This window comes from Odontesthes bonariensis, chromosome 7 (genome assembly GCF_027942865.1).
Source record: "Odontesthes bonariensis isolate fOdoBon6 chromosome 7, fOdoBon6.hap1, whole genome shotgun sequence".
Taxonomy (NCBI): Eukaryota; Metazoa; Chordata; class Actinopteri; order Atheriniformes; family Atherinopsidae; genus Odontesthes; species Odontesthes bonariensis.
Genome location: NC_134512.1, coordinates 33,219,292 through 33,238,755, shown reverse-complemented (window position 1 = coordinate 33,238,755; position 19,464 = coordinate 33,219,292). Strand labels below are relative to the sequence as shown.

The window sequence follows — 19,464 nt, the reverse complement described above, 5'->3', positions numbered from 1 at the left end:
TTTTAATGTTTTTCGCCTGTATATTCGTATAAAACTGCAAGCTGTAAGAGAACCTCATACAGCTTTGGTTACTTGACCAAGTTTAAGTTAAAGGACTCTTCCATAGAATCTAATTGGACAAAAAAGCTTATCTCATGCAACCAAGCACTGAGGATCTCAGGACTGCACCTGCCTGCCATACTGTCAAACTGCCACCCATCCCACAGCTTCTCATGCAACATTTATCAAATACAAGCTGAGGTAATTTCCCATGAGAAAACTCGGACTTTCTGTTGTTCTCATCTGTCTGGACATTGTCTCAAGCACTGAAAATACCTCCATAATTTGATTGGTTGAACTTGCACAGTATCCGTGCGTCATACAACCATTCTGTTCAACCTGTCACTGCACATTTATAGTTGAACACTTGCGGCTTATTGAGGCTCTACTGTCCCGGCTTACCCAGAACCACATATATAAGTGCCTTTGGGACAAGATATTGAATCTGATGTTGCCTCCAATAGTGTCCATCAGTGTGTGATAGGGCAAAAAAGACTTTCTAGACTAAGAGGTGCTGAATCAGTGTGTGTGAATGGCTGAATGTTACTGGTCAACTGAACTAGAAAAGCGCTATTTAAATACAGTTCATTTACCATTTACCATTGTCAGAAATGACAGAAGGTTCTCACGTTATTTAGCATATATGTACAGTATACCTGCATATTTAGCTGGTTAGCATTTAGCATGGATCTGTAATGCAGCTGTTGCACCACAGATATCTGTTTGATTAGTTTGCTTGTTTTGTGGAGCATTTAATCAGTGATTAGCAACTCTAAATGCAACTGTCTAAAAGAGGTCGTCATTGGTCCATAGAAACAGAACAGATGTGGACAGTTTGCAGCCAAATGAAAGATATTCCCTTTTCTGCACATCTCTGATGACTATCTCTATTTCACATTCAGTGAAATGACATCTCGTCTTTGCTCTTGTCAGCAGTTTCTTGACTGAAAAATCCATTCAAGCAAGCAATTGGGGTGGAAAACAGGACACTGCACACATGTAGAGTGTGACTGGAGTGTGACTCCAAATTAGACCATTTTATTCTTATGAGGATTTGGAACATACACAGACAGCACAGCTGCACCTCATCAGATGATTAAGTTCAAAGCATGACAATGATCCTTAGCTGGGTCAGCAATAAACCAGCTCTGACCCGTTTGTGACTTGCTAACTAATACAAAGACCCGGTGGGACAACATTCCTATTTCTTAACACACAGACACATTGATGTTTGTCCACAATTATCATTTTAACTCCAACCAGACTCAAACAACAGCTAAATGAGGTCAGTAGAAATGGGTTAAAACCTTTTCTGAGGCATCTTACATGTTAAGTATAGTCCAAGAGGCATCCGCTTTCTAAAAATAATCCCTTATTAATCATTTATTTACACAAAACAGATCAACAGTGTGCAATACTGGACCGCTCCCAACTCTAATTTCTTTCTCTAAAAGCTAAAAATATATCATGTGAGATACATATTTCTTAATGTACATTTTGTTCTTTTATCTTGAAGATGAGAACAGCTATATCAAAATTAGGAGTTAATGCTTATGTTATCTCAAGACACAAAAAAGCCCTTTTTGTGGTGATAACAATATAATTTATTTAGCTTAATTTATTTATCTCTAACAGGCAGAGAGTGAGTCAATCTGTCATCTCACTTTAAATCAGACAATACTGTCTGCTATAACAGCACAACTGCAGCTATACATATATTATGCCTCTACTTTGTGTTTAGTTATGTAATCTCTGTAAAAGTTAGAACCCAAGATCTTGGAAGCTGAAATCATGTGGAATCCAATCAGTTTATTGGTTGTTTTCCCAAGAAAACGAGCTCAGTTATCTTGAGATGGGACATAAGTAACATTTAAAGATAATGGCATCCAAATAAAGAACTGAAGGTTGGAAATTTTCATTTCAATCTCAGGCTTTAATTAGTTTAATCTGTTAAATGACACATAAGGATGTAAAATCCTTTGCAAAGTGCAGTAAGTGACATTTAGCCACGTCACCATAGAGTCAGCCTTCTTTAATCTCCTGTATTTAGTACGTTTCATTATTCCTACAGTTCTGATGGATTTCCCAGGTCATGCCGATGAAAAAGCATCCCCACAGCATGATGCTGCCACCACCTTGCTTACACGTACTCACACACTACGGGGATGGGGCTCTTTGGATTTGTGCCATGTGATGGCATCTCATCTTACATGTTTGGGCCCTTCAGGGCCTTTTTCCTCTCCTTTCCTTTCAAGCCAGTTTTCCACTAAAATACTTTACTGTGGCTTAAAGTGGTCCCTCTGATTGCCTGGCAGATTGGTATTGGGCTCATCCTCTTTCCTTGCATGTTTTTGCTGTGCTGTATACATTTCACATGATGTTTTAAGGGATGCAATGAGATTTTCTGATTTTTTTTTTTTATAGTCCAATCTTCACACCCTCATAATGATGTCTCTGACCTGTTTGGAGAACTCCTTGGTCTTCATTGTGCTGCAGACTCTGGGGTCTTTCACAACAGGTGTATATATAAATATACTGCCATTATGTGACATTTAAATGCACACAATTGACTTTTGAAGGTAATTGAAGGCCTTAGATCTAAATTTAGAGAGAGGGAGTGAATGCAAATTAAGTTATTTTCCTTTTTTTTAAATATAATTTTACCTCACCAATTTGAACCATAGCATTATTTATCAAAATATATCCATGTAAATTACACGTTTCAATGTACAATTTACAACATGTAACAAAGGAAGAGCACAAAGGAAGTGTGTGTACTCTATCTTACAACTTTTACCCACATCACTGAAAATTGATTCTATGGATCTCCTTCACTATCATTTGTTATGCAATACAACAAAACAGAGGGATAAGGTTGTATGTTGGTGTAGATTCTCAGTTATCTAGGTCATGGTAATCCTATCAACATGAATAACGTCCAACTGGATGTCCAGACAAGGATAAGGTTGGTATTTGTTTAATTTGGAGGTGGATTTGTGTTTGTACGTGTGCTTAAGTGAACGTCTCAAAACTTCAGATCTTTGAGGGAGTCCTGAAGAAATGTGGAGTTTCTACTCTCACTCTCTGACTGTCCTCAGAAGAACTAGGTTACCTCCCTTGGGATCACAGGGATCCCTGCTGGTCCACTCTTCAGGATGTGTGTGTGCATTTTAATCAAGGCTCCTGGCACAGACCAAGCCCCTACCCACTTCTGGCCAAATGCACTGGGCTGTAATGTATATAGATTTCTTAATTACACATGTATAAGTAAGTAATTTAGATTACTTTTGTAGGGGAAGACTATATATCATGAGGTCAGCCATGGGACTTAACAGTGTCACTTGAACTTGACACTTAAATTGTGCCGTTTATATGTCTTTTGTGAGATTTAAAAGCTATTTTAGACTGGTAGCTCCCCTGGCCTTTGAGGGTTGACAAACTCCAGCCTCAGGCTTGTAATGGCAAAACTCTTTGTGGATTCATGTTGAAGCTGTTAATCCACACACCGTTAATTGCTGAAACATTAATTAAAATCCCCCTATGAAAAGCACACAAGTCTGAGCTAGCTCAGGAAGGAATCTTCTGACTTAATTTGTTCCAAGGCTCTCTATAACAATAAAAACACAGTTCTCTGGCTCTCTGCTGCTCATCCAAGAGCATTTCCTGTCCCACACAGCGGTCACTTCTGTTACATCTGTCGCGTCTGAAATGGACACATTTTGATGCAAAATTGATTCAATCACACTTTCCCATTTAAAATAAAAAATAGCGTCCCCCTTTGAGTCTCCACACTCCTGTTCAGGGATTAGATTTCAGGTGTTACAACCTGCTGTGAGCTCACAGACGCATGTGTGCCTAGTCTGGGAAAGAAAAATGATAAAATATCTCTTTCACACCTAATCATGTTTAAAGTAAGGAAGCTCATCATTGGCAGCAAGTATTCTATGTCGTCAAGGCAGGAAATGTAGAGATCCAGCCAGCATTGTTCAAACAGGACTTAAAGGGATAGTTCGTCTCTTTTGACATGAAGCTGTATGACATCCCATACTAGCAATATCATGTACGATATTGCTAGTACGGGATGTCATACAGCTTCATGTCAAAAGAGGCGAATTATTCCTTTAATTTCCTCCCGAAGCATGTTCATTTAATCATTAAATGGATGCACAAATTGGCGTGTGAACATGCAAACACAGTGCAAATGGACAGTGTCATGGGCAGTTAACATCGTCGTTATTTCCTGTTGGACATTTTTCCCAACTCAGTCCTCCAGTCTGCACACGAAGAACATTTTTGGTCTGTATGATGTTTAATTCAGGACCCTGGATCTGCTCTATGGTCTAATTGCAGGGAGTGAAAGTGAAAGCATCAGTCAGATGCGCTCTTGTAAGAATTTATTGTAGTTCCATAAAACACATGACCAACGTATCTCTGTGAGTTTGATGCGTTTCATCCACACACAGAATTTTGATAATTTGTTTAATGTGCACAAATCTTGATTACCTCTGTGTAGTGAACACCTGCTGCAAAGTGGGGGTCGGGGGATGTTGAACAAAAACCTCAATGTGTTCTTCAAACTGTGATAGCAAGCGGCTGTAAAGCTAATTAACTTAAAATAATACTCTTTGTCGCTATAAAATTATGCAAAAATTACCAAAAGCAAGATGATTATAAGCATAAAAATGACATAATGTTACAAAGCTAATTGTTATCAACACCTAGCTTCAGATGCTTTAGATGTTAGCTCCTAAAAACTATATTCCATCTTGACTTTTACATTACTTTAGCTGCTAAGGTGTCGTTTGAGCTTTCTATTTATACCACATGTTAAAAGTGCCTGTTTTAATCCCTGCTTTAGAGCCGTCTCAGTCTCTGAAATACAGAGGTTAATGGTGACATTTAATGTTAAAAAGTAGAGGCATAATTAGCGGAAACAAATCATTGGCTCATTATATATGTACATTGAATTCCTGCCAATCAATAGCTACTGCATTGCCTGACCTGCTAATCTGTTACATGCTGGCGTTTTTAACGGTTCAAACACTTGACAATGCTTCTTATTCATTATTCAGTTCATCCGTCAACGTCTGGCTTGTTCTTGACGACACACTCTGCTCTTTTTACTGTTTTTCAGCGGATTATTTTTTGCACACGAAGGGAATGAAGACACTATAGCCTGCAGCTCCAGCAGGCCTGGTCAATAGTATTGACTGCAGTGTGGTTGGCCTTTAATTAGGAGCTTGATGAATGGGGTCAGCGTGGCCGTTCAGTGTGTGTGTGTGTGTGTGTGTGTGTATGTTGTTAATTCTTCAAAGGAGGTTCCCACTTTACAACAATGATAAATTATACCATATAAGGAGCACTTGTCCTCCCATTTGCCCTTATTGACAAAGTGAAGAATATGATAACCTAAAAGAAATTAGTCACTGTGAGACTCTTAATATAACATAATGGCAAACATATATGAAGACACATGAAGCAAGTTGAAGTCATTGGCCCTCATTTATCAAACTTGCGTAAGACGAAAAACACGCGTAGATCGTGTGTACGTTCTTTTCTGCGCAAAGGTTGGCATTTATCAAATCCATCGTGAGTGCAGGAAAGATGAAATTGCCACGACAGGTCTGAAGCCGTGTACGCACTTTTCCATTTTGACTTGCGGTGACTGCAATAGCATACATAAACAGCAGCGTCACTAGTGCGTGCCTCATGAGTTGCAACAAATCCCTAGGTTAAAATTACAGACTTATCACTTCAAAGAAGGCCCATGTTTTATTTGAATTCAACATAAATATAAACATAAACGCAAATTAAATAAATAAAAAAATTAAACAAGTACAACTCCGTAATTGGAAGAGTGATGGCTCATTATTCAACCGCCTATTTAAGAGGTGATTCTAGCGGCGCGGTAATGGCGAAACGATGGCAGATCTGGCTTTGTTAGAGGACCTGAACGCGCGCATCAGGCGCGAGAGAGTGTTCCGGGACCGGCAGGATTGAGTGGCTTATGAGCTGTACAGGAGAGGCGCTTTAACACCTCTGCCACACCTCCGCCACTGTGGAGAGGTGTATAGGGCTCCTAAAGGGCAGGTGGATCTGTCTCTCGGCTGCGGGGGGAACCCTTCTATATACGCCCGAAAAGGTATGCAATATTATTATTGCATGCAGGGTTCTCCATATATTGCCCAAAAAAATGGAGTGCCATTTCCAGATGTACATCCAGAGGACCCCGTACCCAGAGATCCCTACCACCAGCCTGCACAGCCAAGAGCGCTCAGGAGGAGAGAGGAACGTATTCAGCGATTCTGACTTTTGGTAAACATTCTGTTATTCAAGGAAAAAAGACGTAGCTCCGATCAGGCCAGCCACCCTCTCCTCCAAGGCACTCAAATCCAAACCTGGATCGGACCCCCCCCCCCCTATACAGCCGTCCCAGCTGTCAACAGCGTTGACAGCGTTTCTTTGCCGCCTTTCGTCTATCCATGTCGCAAATTCTAGAGGTGCGGCCTTTTGTAGAAGGCGTGATTAGGATCATTACGATGGATTTCAGCCGCCGGATTTATCAACAGCCGCTCGGTTTTACGATGGGATTGGTGTGGTACGCATGTTCTGTAAATCTCATTTGAGCCTCTGCGTACGACGAGTTCTCCGCTCATATCAACGATGCTTTCTACGACGGCTTGATAAATGAGGGCCACTGTGTATTAGATCTCTCTGTTTGTCCTCCACATGTCTCAGTCTGTTTCAAAAATATTTTTTTATCTCTCAAGTGAAAATGAACTCCCAAGAGTTCATGAAGATTTATAGCATCTTCACATCTGTGCACTGAGTAGGCTGCTCTACACGAGGTGGGTAGTTCCGTTTAAAGACCTGTCAAGGGGAAAAAGGACACCCAGCTTATTATGAAGTTAAAAGAATATGCCTGCCAACAATTCTCTCACATTCTATATTTTTTACCATCAAAGATAAATAGGATGTTCCCAGTGTAAAGAGTTATACTAACAGTTAAAATGTGTCATGGGATGACAGGAGAGAGGACCAAAATGCAGGACACAGCCCGGTGTAATCCAAAAGTTTATTAAACAATCATTAGGAGTTTTTGTGCATCAATGGCTGGAGAGCCAGCCACAGTGGAAATCAGTTAATCTGGCAGGGGACAACAGAAACCATGGAGTTTATAGAGTGAGTAATGGATGATTAAATCCAGGCGTGGAAGGCAAGAGCAGAACAGAGGGGTAAACTTCTTTACAGGTACGGAGCTAACGCAGGGAGTTTTAAACGGACCGCTGAACACAGATCAGTTTAAAAACAAAACAGGAAAAAGATGAAAAGCTGGCTAAAATGTTAAAGAACAGTGAATTTCAGAACATGGCAATAAGCTTCAGCTGTGAAGTTATCATCCAGGGGAGCCATATAAGATTGTCCAGATTAGTTCTATACAGGCAGACTTTATGTTTCCAGCTCATAAATATTTAGTCCATAAAAATGGGAAGAAAGTAAATATCTAGAACCTAAGAGATGATGGTCATTAATACAGAGATATCAGTAAAATGTATAAGTGGAGATAATAAGGTTGGGGATATTGCCAAAAACAATTCAGGAACGGCACGATAATGAGCTATTTAAGGCCGATCCCCTCATTAAAAGCTAACAGTATTCCCAGGTGTGAGTCAGCTGATATGCACAATCTTCCGATGTATGCTTTATGTGTAAAAGAGTCACCCAGGAACCTATTCTCTGGATATTCTCTGAAAATTTTAAAGGAAAACGTTACGCATATTCGGAAAGAAATGTTCTGAGGACTATGAGGGGTCATATCACTCACATAACTCTCAGCATAACAACATTACTTACAGGCATTTTTGTCTGGTTTTCAGCACAAATATGTTTGCTGAAGGGGCAAATAGCCAGAAGTAGACGAGTGCAATTTGCATCCTATGTGGGCTCAGTCAACACCACTGTCAGTCCATTCCTCTGTGTTTTGTTCGTTTTTTTGGTGGCTAAAGTCAACAAATATCTATAAAATTGCCTTTTAACTGACATGTACCAGGTTTGTTTTATTAAGTAAGGTGGTTCTGGTTTTTGCTTGTATGTCAAACCAATCACCACACACTTACGTTGTCTAGACCAGTCACCACACACTTATGTAAATTCCACCAATCGCCAGAAGCTATAGCACGGGGACTTCTTCCAACCGCAATTATGAACGTGTTTCTGTGGTCCAAACGCACCCACAGAATCTGCTTGCCTCATCATCATAAATAGTTAAAAAATAGGATGCTAATATTGATTTTTGGCAAAAAAGCTTATTTAATTTTCAACAGCTGGGAGATACCTAAAGCAGCCTTTGGAGCCTGTGTAGAGGTAGGCTCTTAAACTTGTGTGAGGTATTACTAATGTACTGAATTTCCTAAACTAATAAATGAAAAAAGCTGATTTTTAAAAATATATTTGGTTAAATCTAGCACCTGCATTTGCTCTCCTGACTAATATATAAACCTGAGGTTTCGGTCCAAACAGTAGTTGTTTATTTAAGCGCTTGTTTTCTGAGTTTATTTTCCACGACTGTCCAATCGAATGAGTTTGCTTACTTATGTTTGCATAAGGTTGCAAAACGAACTGAAAGGTAATCTTAAAAGCATTTTCTTCCTCATAAAAGAATTAAAGCTACTAGTTCTGAAATGTTTTAGACTTGTTTCGTTTACACATGCACATTTAGCCATTAACCTGAGGTCATCTTCTTCTTTTTTACGCTATTTCTGTGACTTTTGGTTCAGGAAATGATGTGAAACAAGGAGCAAGAACAGAAATTGTGTCACTGGGACGCCACACATAGAAGAGTCTGCTTTTGTGGGAGCTCCACTGGACCTTCAACATTATGCTTTTAAGAAAACTGGTGATATAATGAACAGTTCAAATTAATTCAGGGAAATTATGGTTCAACTCTAAGAAAGTGCCTAATTACCCAACTAAATGATTTCCAAGGCTTTGTGCTGCACCTTTGACTGCCTTATTATTTATAGAAAGGTTGAAATAGTACACCATACCAAACTGCGGACAAAAAACATCTCTCTGAGGTTTCTTTGTGTAGTATTTAAGTCATTTGGAGGACAGTATGTAAAGAATATTTAAAGTGACCATATAGATTGATGAAAACACAGAAAAAAACTTTTAAAGGCTACTTTTAAAGGTCACTTTTCTCTCACTTTCTTTGGAGAAGACCAGACCCAGAAGCGAACAGGAGACTGGAAAATGGGTATAATAAATAGGTTTATTTAAGGAGGCGGGAGTTGGGACACCAGGAAGCTGGGAATGGATTCAGGGTCCGGGTCTGCGGGGAAGGAGGTTACGTGTCCGGGTCCGGGATCTGGTTTGGTGTGGGTGCCGTGTCCAGGGGATTCTGTGCAGGTGCTCGTGAAGAGGGGCTCGGAGGTGGGCTGCTGGCTGGTTTCGGTGGAAGGCTGAGCGGAAAACTAAAGTCTGGGAGGTAGGTTACACACTAAAGAGAGGTAATCATATGGCACCGGAGCACAGGAGGGAACAGGCTTTAACAGGCGCTCGATTGATGATGAGCCACAGGTACGAAAGGGGTGAGAGCGCTCCTCCGGGCCGCCCCGCCCAGCCTGGAACAAACAGAAAGAAAACCAGCCAGCACCCAGGGACAAATAAAGATACATAAATAAATCAAAAACCATATCACCACAATATGCCTACTTAAATTGGTGAGAAGTGTGAACACGAAGCACAGCTATTTTACATAGTAGGTACTACCTGGTGTCTCTCAATGTTTCTCCTTAAAGCTGCAACTTTTTCAGTCCATTTACACTAGAAAAAAACTTTGGTTTCATGTGACAGTCTCACTATTCTTTACTGGCAGTTATGAAGGAGCCTTTAGTTTAGCCTGATTCTGCCAGGGTGTATTTATCTGCAGCTGAAGTTCAGTCAAGGCAATGATTTATTTACTTCCACCATGTTCACTCAAACTAAACATCCAGGGTACTGATCAGCTCCTGTGTGATGGGATCTTGAGTGTTTTAGCGAGGTGAATAAACTGCTTGCTCTTTTTCCACGCGATACTAAAAAATGACCATAAATAACAGTTTTATTTTAATCTCAAACTCCACTGTAGTGCATCATTTTGTACTAGTAATAGTATCACACATGTTAGACTCACATGTGAGTGAGAAAATGATTTTCTTCTTGAGTTATTAAGACTTATTAAGGCTTCTCTGGGTACTTACACCTTCACAAGCAGTTAAAAAAAAAAGATCCAATAGCTTTGATACAATTTATAATGGAAAACACAGTGAAAATAATATAAGTGGAGCTGTGTAGCTCCAATCAATGAACCTGTAAGCAGGTTGCTGTGGATGTACTTCTTAATAAGGTGTTTAACAATTTCAGTGACATCATTGACGGGAGATCAATCAATATGTCAAATAAAACTCAATTAATTTGGATTTTTATAGTTTTATTTCAAATGTAACATCTACACATTGTATAAAAGCTCTTCTGTTCTCCTAGTGGTAAATTTCTTGCAACAGTTCCCGATCACTGGGACAATAACAGAGTTTCTGTCGCTGTTTTTCATTAATATGCAGACGATACGAATAAGGAAATAAGAAAGGACATCGAGCTCTGTGCAGCACAAATGGAAATTGTTTTACTTACAGAAGACTGACAACAATAATTTGCTTCCTTTCCACAGCAAAGTAACTAATGCAATAAAATAGTTGTCCTGGGATGCACGAGAGGAATCAATGAGGAAATGGGAGGAATTTACACAATCATAAGGCGTATCCTGTAAGAAATCTTAAAGGCACTGGTTACGGAGAAAGAGGAGGACGAATTATAAGAACAAGAGTGAGCATTCAGGTTAGTCTGAGTCCATGATTATGAAAGACACAGCAAGAAAGAGGCTTGTAGATAAAGGCTGGCTGCTCCTGAGGGAAAGCAGGTGTTGGTATTATAATTGGAGAAGATGGACTGTTCTCACTCTCTCTGCTTTATTGGGCTGCTTTAGAGATCCAGTGTAATTTCATTGGCAGAGCACGAGTGACCATAATCCTGACCGCAGGCTTGATTTGAGTGCTCATAAGAGTAGTGACCGACACTCTATAGCCTGAAAACGTAACTCTGCAGTCTGAGTGTATGTGTGTGATGGAAGAAGAATATCACATTATCAGTGGAGAACTGAAGGGCTGGTTTATCCACCATCTCTTTGACACACATGCCTGTATGTGTGTGTGTGTGTGTGTGTGTGGGTGTGTGCGTGTGCATACTTGTGGTTCTGCAAGAAATTACGTCTCTGAGACATCATAAGGCGCACATTATTAATGGCCGAGCCTCACAGCAAAGGTAAGGAAATAGTGCCGGGGGTGGATTCTTCCTCGGCAACACGTGTGATGAATCAACTCATCACTCAGTGTGAATGTCACAGATGCTGGATGATGATTGCGTCTACATGTGCATATGTGTGAGCATATTGTGTGTTTGTGTGCTTGCAGACGTGCAGATGCTGTCATCCATGATGAATTAACTCATTTTAATCAATTTGATTTTTGGCGTTATTGAGCAGAGTACTCAGAGCAGCAGGTTCCTAATGTGCATGTGTGCAAGTGTGTGTCTAAGCTGCCCATGTACCCTGACTCCAATTAATCCTAATCAGCGTGAAATGGAGCACTTATCGATGTCGAAGTGAAACAATGATTTCTCAGTATAACCACTATATCTGACCTTTAACAAAGGTTTCTAGGCAATTGGTTGCTTCTGACAAAGCCTGGAAAGTCATTTAAATCTTCTAATCAGTGACTGTATAGAAGGCGTGAAAATATTCTGGATGATCGTATTAACCTGCTTCCCCTGCTAAGCCTTTCACAGTTTATTATAAAACTGCAAGTCAGTCAGTTGCAAGTTGTTTTTTCTCCCCAAAACCGTGTACACAAAATTTTAACACGGTTTTGGCTCCTTCTATTTCCCCAGTGAGATTTCCCCGTGAGACGCCCAAACTGTGGAAAATAGTGTAAATCTAGAAAGCAAAGGTTCTCCTGTAACCAACCTTGTCGGTTCTCGTGTCTCATGAATGCACAGCTCCCCTTCACACGATCACACGTTATTTTCAGACGTGTTAATTGGGAAGAAGGGCTTGGCATATGCGTGAATTAGTTCTCATAGGAAGGTAGGATTAGTTTAAACCTCATTGTGGATTCCACAGATTTGAGCACATACTCATTGCTACACCATATTACAGATGTCTTAGCTGTGATGTGTATCTGGGACGCGTCACCTCTTTATCATGTTATAAAGCCTGACTTTGTTTGAATTACAAAAGCTTCATCCTGAGCGAAGGCCGTGAAATAGATTGTGGTTTTCTTTCTGCCAGCAGTTACACTTTTTATAATCTATTCAGTACTTTATATTTTTATCACTCAGCCCTCAGATATTACAACATCCAGACTCGAGACATCAATATCTGAATACACGTATGTGCCATCTGCAACTGCAGTAAGGACCGTCAAAAAGGAATTAAACTTTCATATAAGAATGCTTCTACGGTATGAGATGAGAAAGAGCAGTATTAATATAGAATCTAAATGTATTTCTTTACAGGACAATGTGGATCTTGGAGAGCTGATGTTCTCATTGTGCTATCTCCCCACGGCTGGCAGACTTACCATCACCATGATCAAAGCCAGAAATCTCAAAGCCATGGACATCACTGGAGCCTCAGGTGGGTTGTTGATCGACAGTGGAGTGTTTCAATTGAGAAGTCGAGTAGTGAGACGAAGCACACAAACGGATAAAGTGTTTTATTATTGTGACTCTGAGGGCACACAAATTCCCAGTAACGTACATACCTAGGTTTTGGGTAATAGTTCAGTTCACTTAATTCTGAAACTTACAAAAAAAAAAGTACCATGCAAAACTCTTGGACCAGCCCATATTTCTTCATATTTTGCTTCCAAGCAGACAGATTTTCTATAATATTTTTAAGTGGACGTGAGCAATAGTTATGCAGGCTTTTTTAAGGTCTTTACAAAGTTTTTCTTTTGGCTGCCCCCCCCCCCCCACAAACTTTTAAGTCCAGTCCTTGTGCATGAATGCATGCAGAATTTCTCGAGTTACTAAAACACAAAATATAACACAGTTAGACCTTAAGTAGTATTCTTGCACCAACGAGGGGATTCCCAAAGAGCTGTTAGCTGAAAATGTGGCATATCTCAGCATGGTGTGCATCCATCTATAGGCTTGAGCCTATCCTAGCTGTCATTGGGCGAGAGGCGAGTACACCCTGGACAGGTAGCCAGTCCATCACATCGCCACACAGAGACAAATGAGACACACAACCATGCATGCTCACACTCACTCTTAGGGACAAACTAGAGTCACCAATTAACGGCGGGTGGAAGCCGGCATACAAAGAGAGAACCCACGCATACACAGGCAAAACATGTAAACTCCACCCAGAAAGGCCCCAGTCGGGAATCAGACCTGGAACCCTCTTGCTGTGAGGCGACGGTGCTAACCACCACGCCATCGTGCAGACCCGAATGATGTGCAGGGAGTCCCTAAAACATTTGAGGAAACTGGACAAGGGGAGGACAAAAGAAGAAGTGTCAGGCCTAAAAAACTATCTACAGCAGATAAACAGGATCTGAAAGTGATGTCCTTAAGAAAGAGGAAAAGTCCAGCAATAACCTGGGGCATTTCTCAAGAGCAGTCCACCCTTTTCCGGCCGAAGACCATGGTCTCGGATTTGGAGGTGCTGATTCTCATCCCAGCCGCTGCACACTCGGCTGCGAACCGCTCCAGTGAGAGCTGAAGGTCACGGCCCGACGACGCCAACGGAACCACATCGTCCGCAAAAAGCAGAGACCCGATTCTGAGGTCGCCAAACCGGACCCCCTCAACGCCCTGGCTGCGCCTAGAAATTCTGTCCATAAAAATTATGAACAGAATCGGTGACAAAGGGCAGCTCTGACGGAGTCCAACCCTCACAGGAAACATGTCCGACTTACTGCCGGCAATGCGGACCAAACTCTGACACCGGTCATACAGAGACCGAACAGCCCATATCAAGGAGTCCGGCACTCCATACTCCCCACAAGAGTCCCCGAGGGACACGGTCGAACGCCTTCTCCAAATCCACAAAACACATGGGAGGCCCCACGTCCGAGCTCCCCAACTCTGCTTCCTCATCGGAAGGCGTGTCGGTAGGATTGAGGAGGCCCTCGAAGTATTTCCCCCACCGACTCACGACGTCCCTAGTTGAAGTCAGCAGAGCCCCGCCCTCACCATACACGGTGCACCGCTTTCCCCCCCTCAGCCGCCGGATGGTGGACCAGAATCTCCTCGAGGCCGTCCGGAAGTCGTTCTCCATGGCCTCCCCGAACTCCTCCCAAGCCCGAGTTTTTGCCTCAGCAATCGCCGAGGCTGCGTTCCGCTTGGCCTGTCAGTACCCATCAGCTGCTTCCAGAGTCCCACTGGCCAAAAAGGCCCGATAGGACTCCTTCTTCAGCTTGACGGCTTCCCTCACCACTGGGGTCCACCAGTGGATTGCCGGGGATTGCCGCCACGACAGGCACCGACCACCTTACGGCCACCTTACGGCCCTAGCTCCGGTCGGCCGCCGTCTGATTAGACGTCAAAATAAAAAAACGTAAACAATTTTTTTGATTTTTCTGTTCATCGCAGCGATGTGTGATTTCAACAGCAAAGTAAAATCAAAACTTCTGGAAAAGATTGAAAATGGGCCGAGCTGTGCTTGCAGCTGCTGTTGGAATGCTTTATTTTAAAGCTGAAGAGGAAGCGGTGAGGCTGAGGAGGGAGAAACGGGAACGACGAGCCAGGATGCGGCTGAGGAACAGGAGGCTAATGGCATACCTGTCAACTTTTGTCAACTCCTCTGCCATCTTCGCTTGACCCGCACTGCTTTCTGGGATAGCAAGCAGTCTGAAGTCAACACAAGTCACCACAGAAGCATACTCGATAAAATGGCCGGAGCAAGTACACATCGGGGAATGTGGGAACGCATATTGAGAAACGGCCCTGCTGTTGGCCCAAGCCTCATCAGAAATGGGCTCCATGGAAGGGTGGCTGTCAAGAAGCCGTTCTTAAGGAAAGGAAACAGGGAGAAAAGGCTGAGCTGTGCCAAAGGACACAAGAAGTGGGCTGAAAATCAGTGGCAGCAGGTCTGATGGAGGGATGAATCCTCCCCAGAGCCCGGAGCTCAACATTATTGAAGCAGTGTGGGATCATGTTGGCAGAGAACGGAACAAAAGGCAGCCCACATCCAAAGAAGAGCTTTGGGATGTCCTTCAAGAAGCCTGGAGAACTATTCCTGAAGACTCCTTAAAGAAAGGACAGAAAGCTCGTCTGAGAGGGTTCAGGCTGTGTTGGAGGATAAAGGAGCTCAGACCAGATATTCACTTTCAAGCTTGTTAAAATTATATAAATTCTATCACCTTTGGTCAAATGCCAATGTCTGTGATCCACAGATTCTTTTGAAGGGTTTAAAGAGTCCACTGTTTAACATAACAATATTTGCTATTACACCCCTATTAGTCAATAGTGTTTTGTTACATGATTCACCAAGTCTTGTTGAAAGTCTCACCCTCTTTCCTCTTTCCAGATCCATATGTGAAAGTGTCCTTGATGTGTGATGGACGAAGGCTAAAGAAGAGAAAGACTTCAACTAAGCGTAACACCCTGAACCCGGTGTACAATGAAGCCATCGTGTTCGACGTTCCCCCTGAGAATATTGACCAGATCAGCCTGCTCATAGCCGTCATGGATTATGACCGGTTTGTACATTCGGTGTTTCTATGTGACTCATTCACTTACTTACACAGAATACTCAAGGGTGCAATTATCTTCCGTCCCGCAGGGTTGGACATAATGAAGTGATTGGGGTGTGCAGGGTCGGTAATGAGGCTGAAAGTCTGGGGCGAGACCATTGGAGTGAGATGCTAACGTACCCACGAAAACCCATCGCACACTGGCACCCGCTCATAGAGGTAGGGCCTGCTTGCTGTACTGGTGAATTACATTTGTGTAGATGTTCTAAATTGGACTTACTACATTATATTACATTATTAACATCATCTGATTGGAAACATGGTATCATGGCAATGGTCAAATACTCACGTTGTATGATAGGTATTTTAATTCAATCTGTTAGCATGTAAATTCAAGCTTAAAGCAAAGTATAACTGTGATAGCTGGTATTCCGTCGTATTAAAAGTGAACAAAACAGGAAAAATAAAACAATTTGATCTGACGATGACGCCAGATGAAAAGCAGAAAAGTCACCAAAGGCATTACAATTGATCCAGAGGGGAAAATGATGCTCTGTCAAGGCAATCAATTCACTAGATAGCCATAGTATGACAGTGGAAACATTTCATTCTGAACAACAAATGTCAACCTGAGAGGGGTGAAAGAGCAAAATAGGATCAGCAAAAAGCATGACAATTGATCAACTTAGAACTTAGATGTCTTCACAAATGTTATGGCTATTTCTTTTGGTACGTATTAAAGTGTTTTAAAGCAAAAGTGGAAGTTTTCCCTTGTTGGTAGCACTGCAAGATAAGGGAATCGCCAACTTCACTATGATTCATCCTCTTATGGTGGTCTAAAGACATTTTCAAAGAACATGGATGCATTGTAGCGCTAGATTAGGGAACATCCGAGGGATTCGTGCACTGGGTGCCAGTGTACAAATGTGGTGAATCACCCCACCAACAATCCGTTTCATCTGTTGAGTAATTATTCACTAAGGTTGAGGTTACTTGGCTGTTAAATCACTGGCCACATGCCTGGATCTTTTTTTTCCCTTAGTCGTTCATAAATTAATTTCACCATTCATGATATTAATGTGAAGCAATACAAATTCAGTCTGATTATTGAGGGAAATGTATCGGGAAACCTACTGTAAAATAAACTTGTCTTAAGACAAATGTTTTTAATGCATTACTTCCATAGAACTGAGTCTCATGTTTATTCATTTTTGAGGTACAATGAAAAAAAAAATAGAAATAAAACAATTATATAACAACAAATACTGCATAACCCTCATGGATACTCGACTTGTTAAGCTGTGATTGCCACAACTGAGGCACTGCTTTCAGAGATGGAGACACAGAGGGAGAGGTGGCTACGTTCACAGAGCTGTTTCTATTTCTGAACTCCCAGCCCACACTCATTAAAAAAACAGGGCATGCTAAAACAGATGTTGGACTGATTCATGTAAATTCATGTTGAGCTGTCAGAGCTAAATATATTGGTATTCAGCTGAAGGGGTCAAAAGCTAAAACACCTCCAAATGGATTGCTGTCTGATTAAATGTAATGCCAATCATCAGCCATGACACGCATTAGTATCTGCCAGCTCAAGTGGGCTTTTTCTGTCATTTGAAGAGTTTAAAGACTGTGTTGCTTGGAGGTTTGTTTGCAGAGTTTACGCCTCTTACTCGCTGTAACGGTTAGCAGCCGGCTAAGATGCAAACTTGGAGGATATTAACACTTGTCCTCATGAGCTCTGGTGATGTAACCCTCTTCCTTCATCACAAATTCTTCACCACAGGATGTCTGGTGATGCTCATTAGCCGCTTTCGGACTGTAGGAACCTTTGGCAGTTCTAATAACCTTTTAATCCGTGGGGCCGTTTTCTCCCGTGTTTGGACATACAGGAACTTGGGGCTATCTCCCTCAGATCCTATAACTATTTAGCTCCTTCTCCGAGGTCGGGTCTTTTCATGGTTCTATAGAACGCATCTGACGGAGGTGTGTTGTGGTTGGTAGCTACGCCCCATGTCATGCTATCACGGCTGAAATGTTTCCTCATAGACACAGACACAACCAGCGGGTGTTTAATAAGTTAAACTTACACTGGTCTCATTTGTCTGCAGCACTCTGCTCTCCTTTCTTCCTTCATGAAATGAAAAAGTATCGTCTCCTGACTCTCTCTGTGAGCTCTTCCGGCCTCGATATTAGACGCCTGATGTGATTGTCCATAATTAATATCACCATCATGCAGACCATGAACATGGTGGCCTCCCCGCTCTCCATATTAGCTTCTTTGTGGTGTTTTTTCTTCTGTCCTTACTTTTACGGGTTTTGTTTTGTTGTTGAATGTGGCGCTAAACGGCTAACACGTCACTGACGCAGACGGCTGCGTGCGGCGCATCAGTCCCGACTCATGTGCGAATGCAGACTGAAACAGAAGGACAGTTATCAGAACGAAATTCGACTAGGACAGTTCTGATAACTGAGTTCTTAGAACGGTCTGTCCGAAAGCGGCTATTGTGAGAGAAGTTAGGGACCCAAGAAATACACAAATGAACCCATCATATGATTTTCTCTTTAGCAATAATGACATTTCCATTTCAAACCTACCAACCAGATGACTGATATTTGTTACGTGCAGCACATTGATGCCACGTAATGCTTAAATATGATGGCTATACCAAAGAATTGGAACTACAGTAGACCGTTATTTCTGGTGTTAGTATTAATATGTTGTTGGTGGTGATGGGGTTTGTCATTACAGTGTATATTTAAAGTATTTTGAATATTTGCTTAAAGGGGAAGTTTTTTTTTTTTTAAACCTGGACCTTATTTCTGGCATAATTTATGTTCATCTGCTCATCGATAACATTTTGGTGAAAGTAGGCGTCCTTCGGACGATATTTAGATCACTCGAGATCCGTGTATATCCATATAACGGGAGTGGATGGCATATACAATACAGCATCTAAATAAGGTAAACTGAACTTCCCCTTTAAGATTTATTTGACTTTAGATTGAAATTACGTTGCCAATTCAAAATCAAATTACTTGAAAAAGAAATGTAATTGAAAGTTTCATTTTTAGCCACGTTTAATAATGCAGCACAAAGCTTTTAACATTACAAAGCAAATGAACTTGTTTCCAGAGGCTTTTTTTCCATCATTTCATCAAAAGAGCGCTCCGGTTCAGAGCAGGATTAACGGCACAGCCGCTCATAACAAGCCAGCAACGTGTTTGGTGATAAAACTCAGCATGTGCCAGAAAACATTCAATGTCGGACTGATCTGTTCCTGCAAAACAGCTTTTCTGTGATAATTTCTGTCCGACATATGAAACAAGCATAACTCTGGACAGACAGACACAACCGGAAGTGCTTCTCCTCCATTTCCTTGTTTACCAGGGTGATGGATTCTGCTCATATGACTGGTTTCTTGTACAGCAGAGTGTTTGAAGCAGGTGGATTCTTTCTTTTTCGGGATGAATTGGAACTAATTTTCTAATGAACAATGCTACATAGAGACCTAATCGTGGTATTTTGTAACAGTTTTCACGGCTTTGCCTTGTGTTTGAAGCAGTTTTGACGTTATTAAAGTGGTTCATCTGCTCTGCAGATATCAGACTGATGGTCTGGAGCGAG

At 41.6% G+C, this 19,464-nt stretch overlaps 1 protein-coding gene across 1 annotated transcript in view; it reads left to right on the top strand.

Annotated features, from left to right (window-relative positions):
• The window catches only part of syt9b (synaptotagmin IXb), a 57,618-nt gene that overhangs the window by 30,402 nt on the left and 7,752 nt on the right, over positions 1–19,464 (top strand). Inside the window, exons 5-7 of the mRNA XM_075470605.1 lie at positions 12,649–12,769; positions 15,671–15,842; positions 15,926–16,055. Coding sequence (XP_075326720.1) covers positions 12,649–12,769; positions 15,671–15,842; positions 15,926–16,055 — 423 coding nt within the window. The remainder of the gene's footprint in view (positions 1–12,648; positions 12,770–15,670; positions 15,843–15,925; positions 16,056–19,464) is intronic.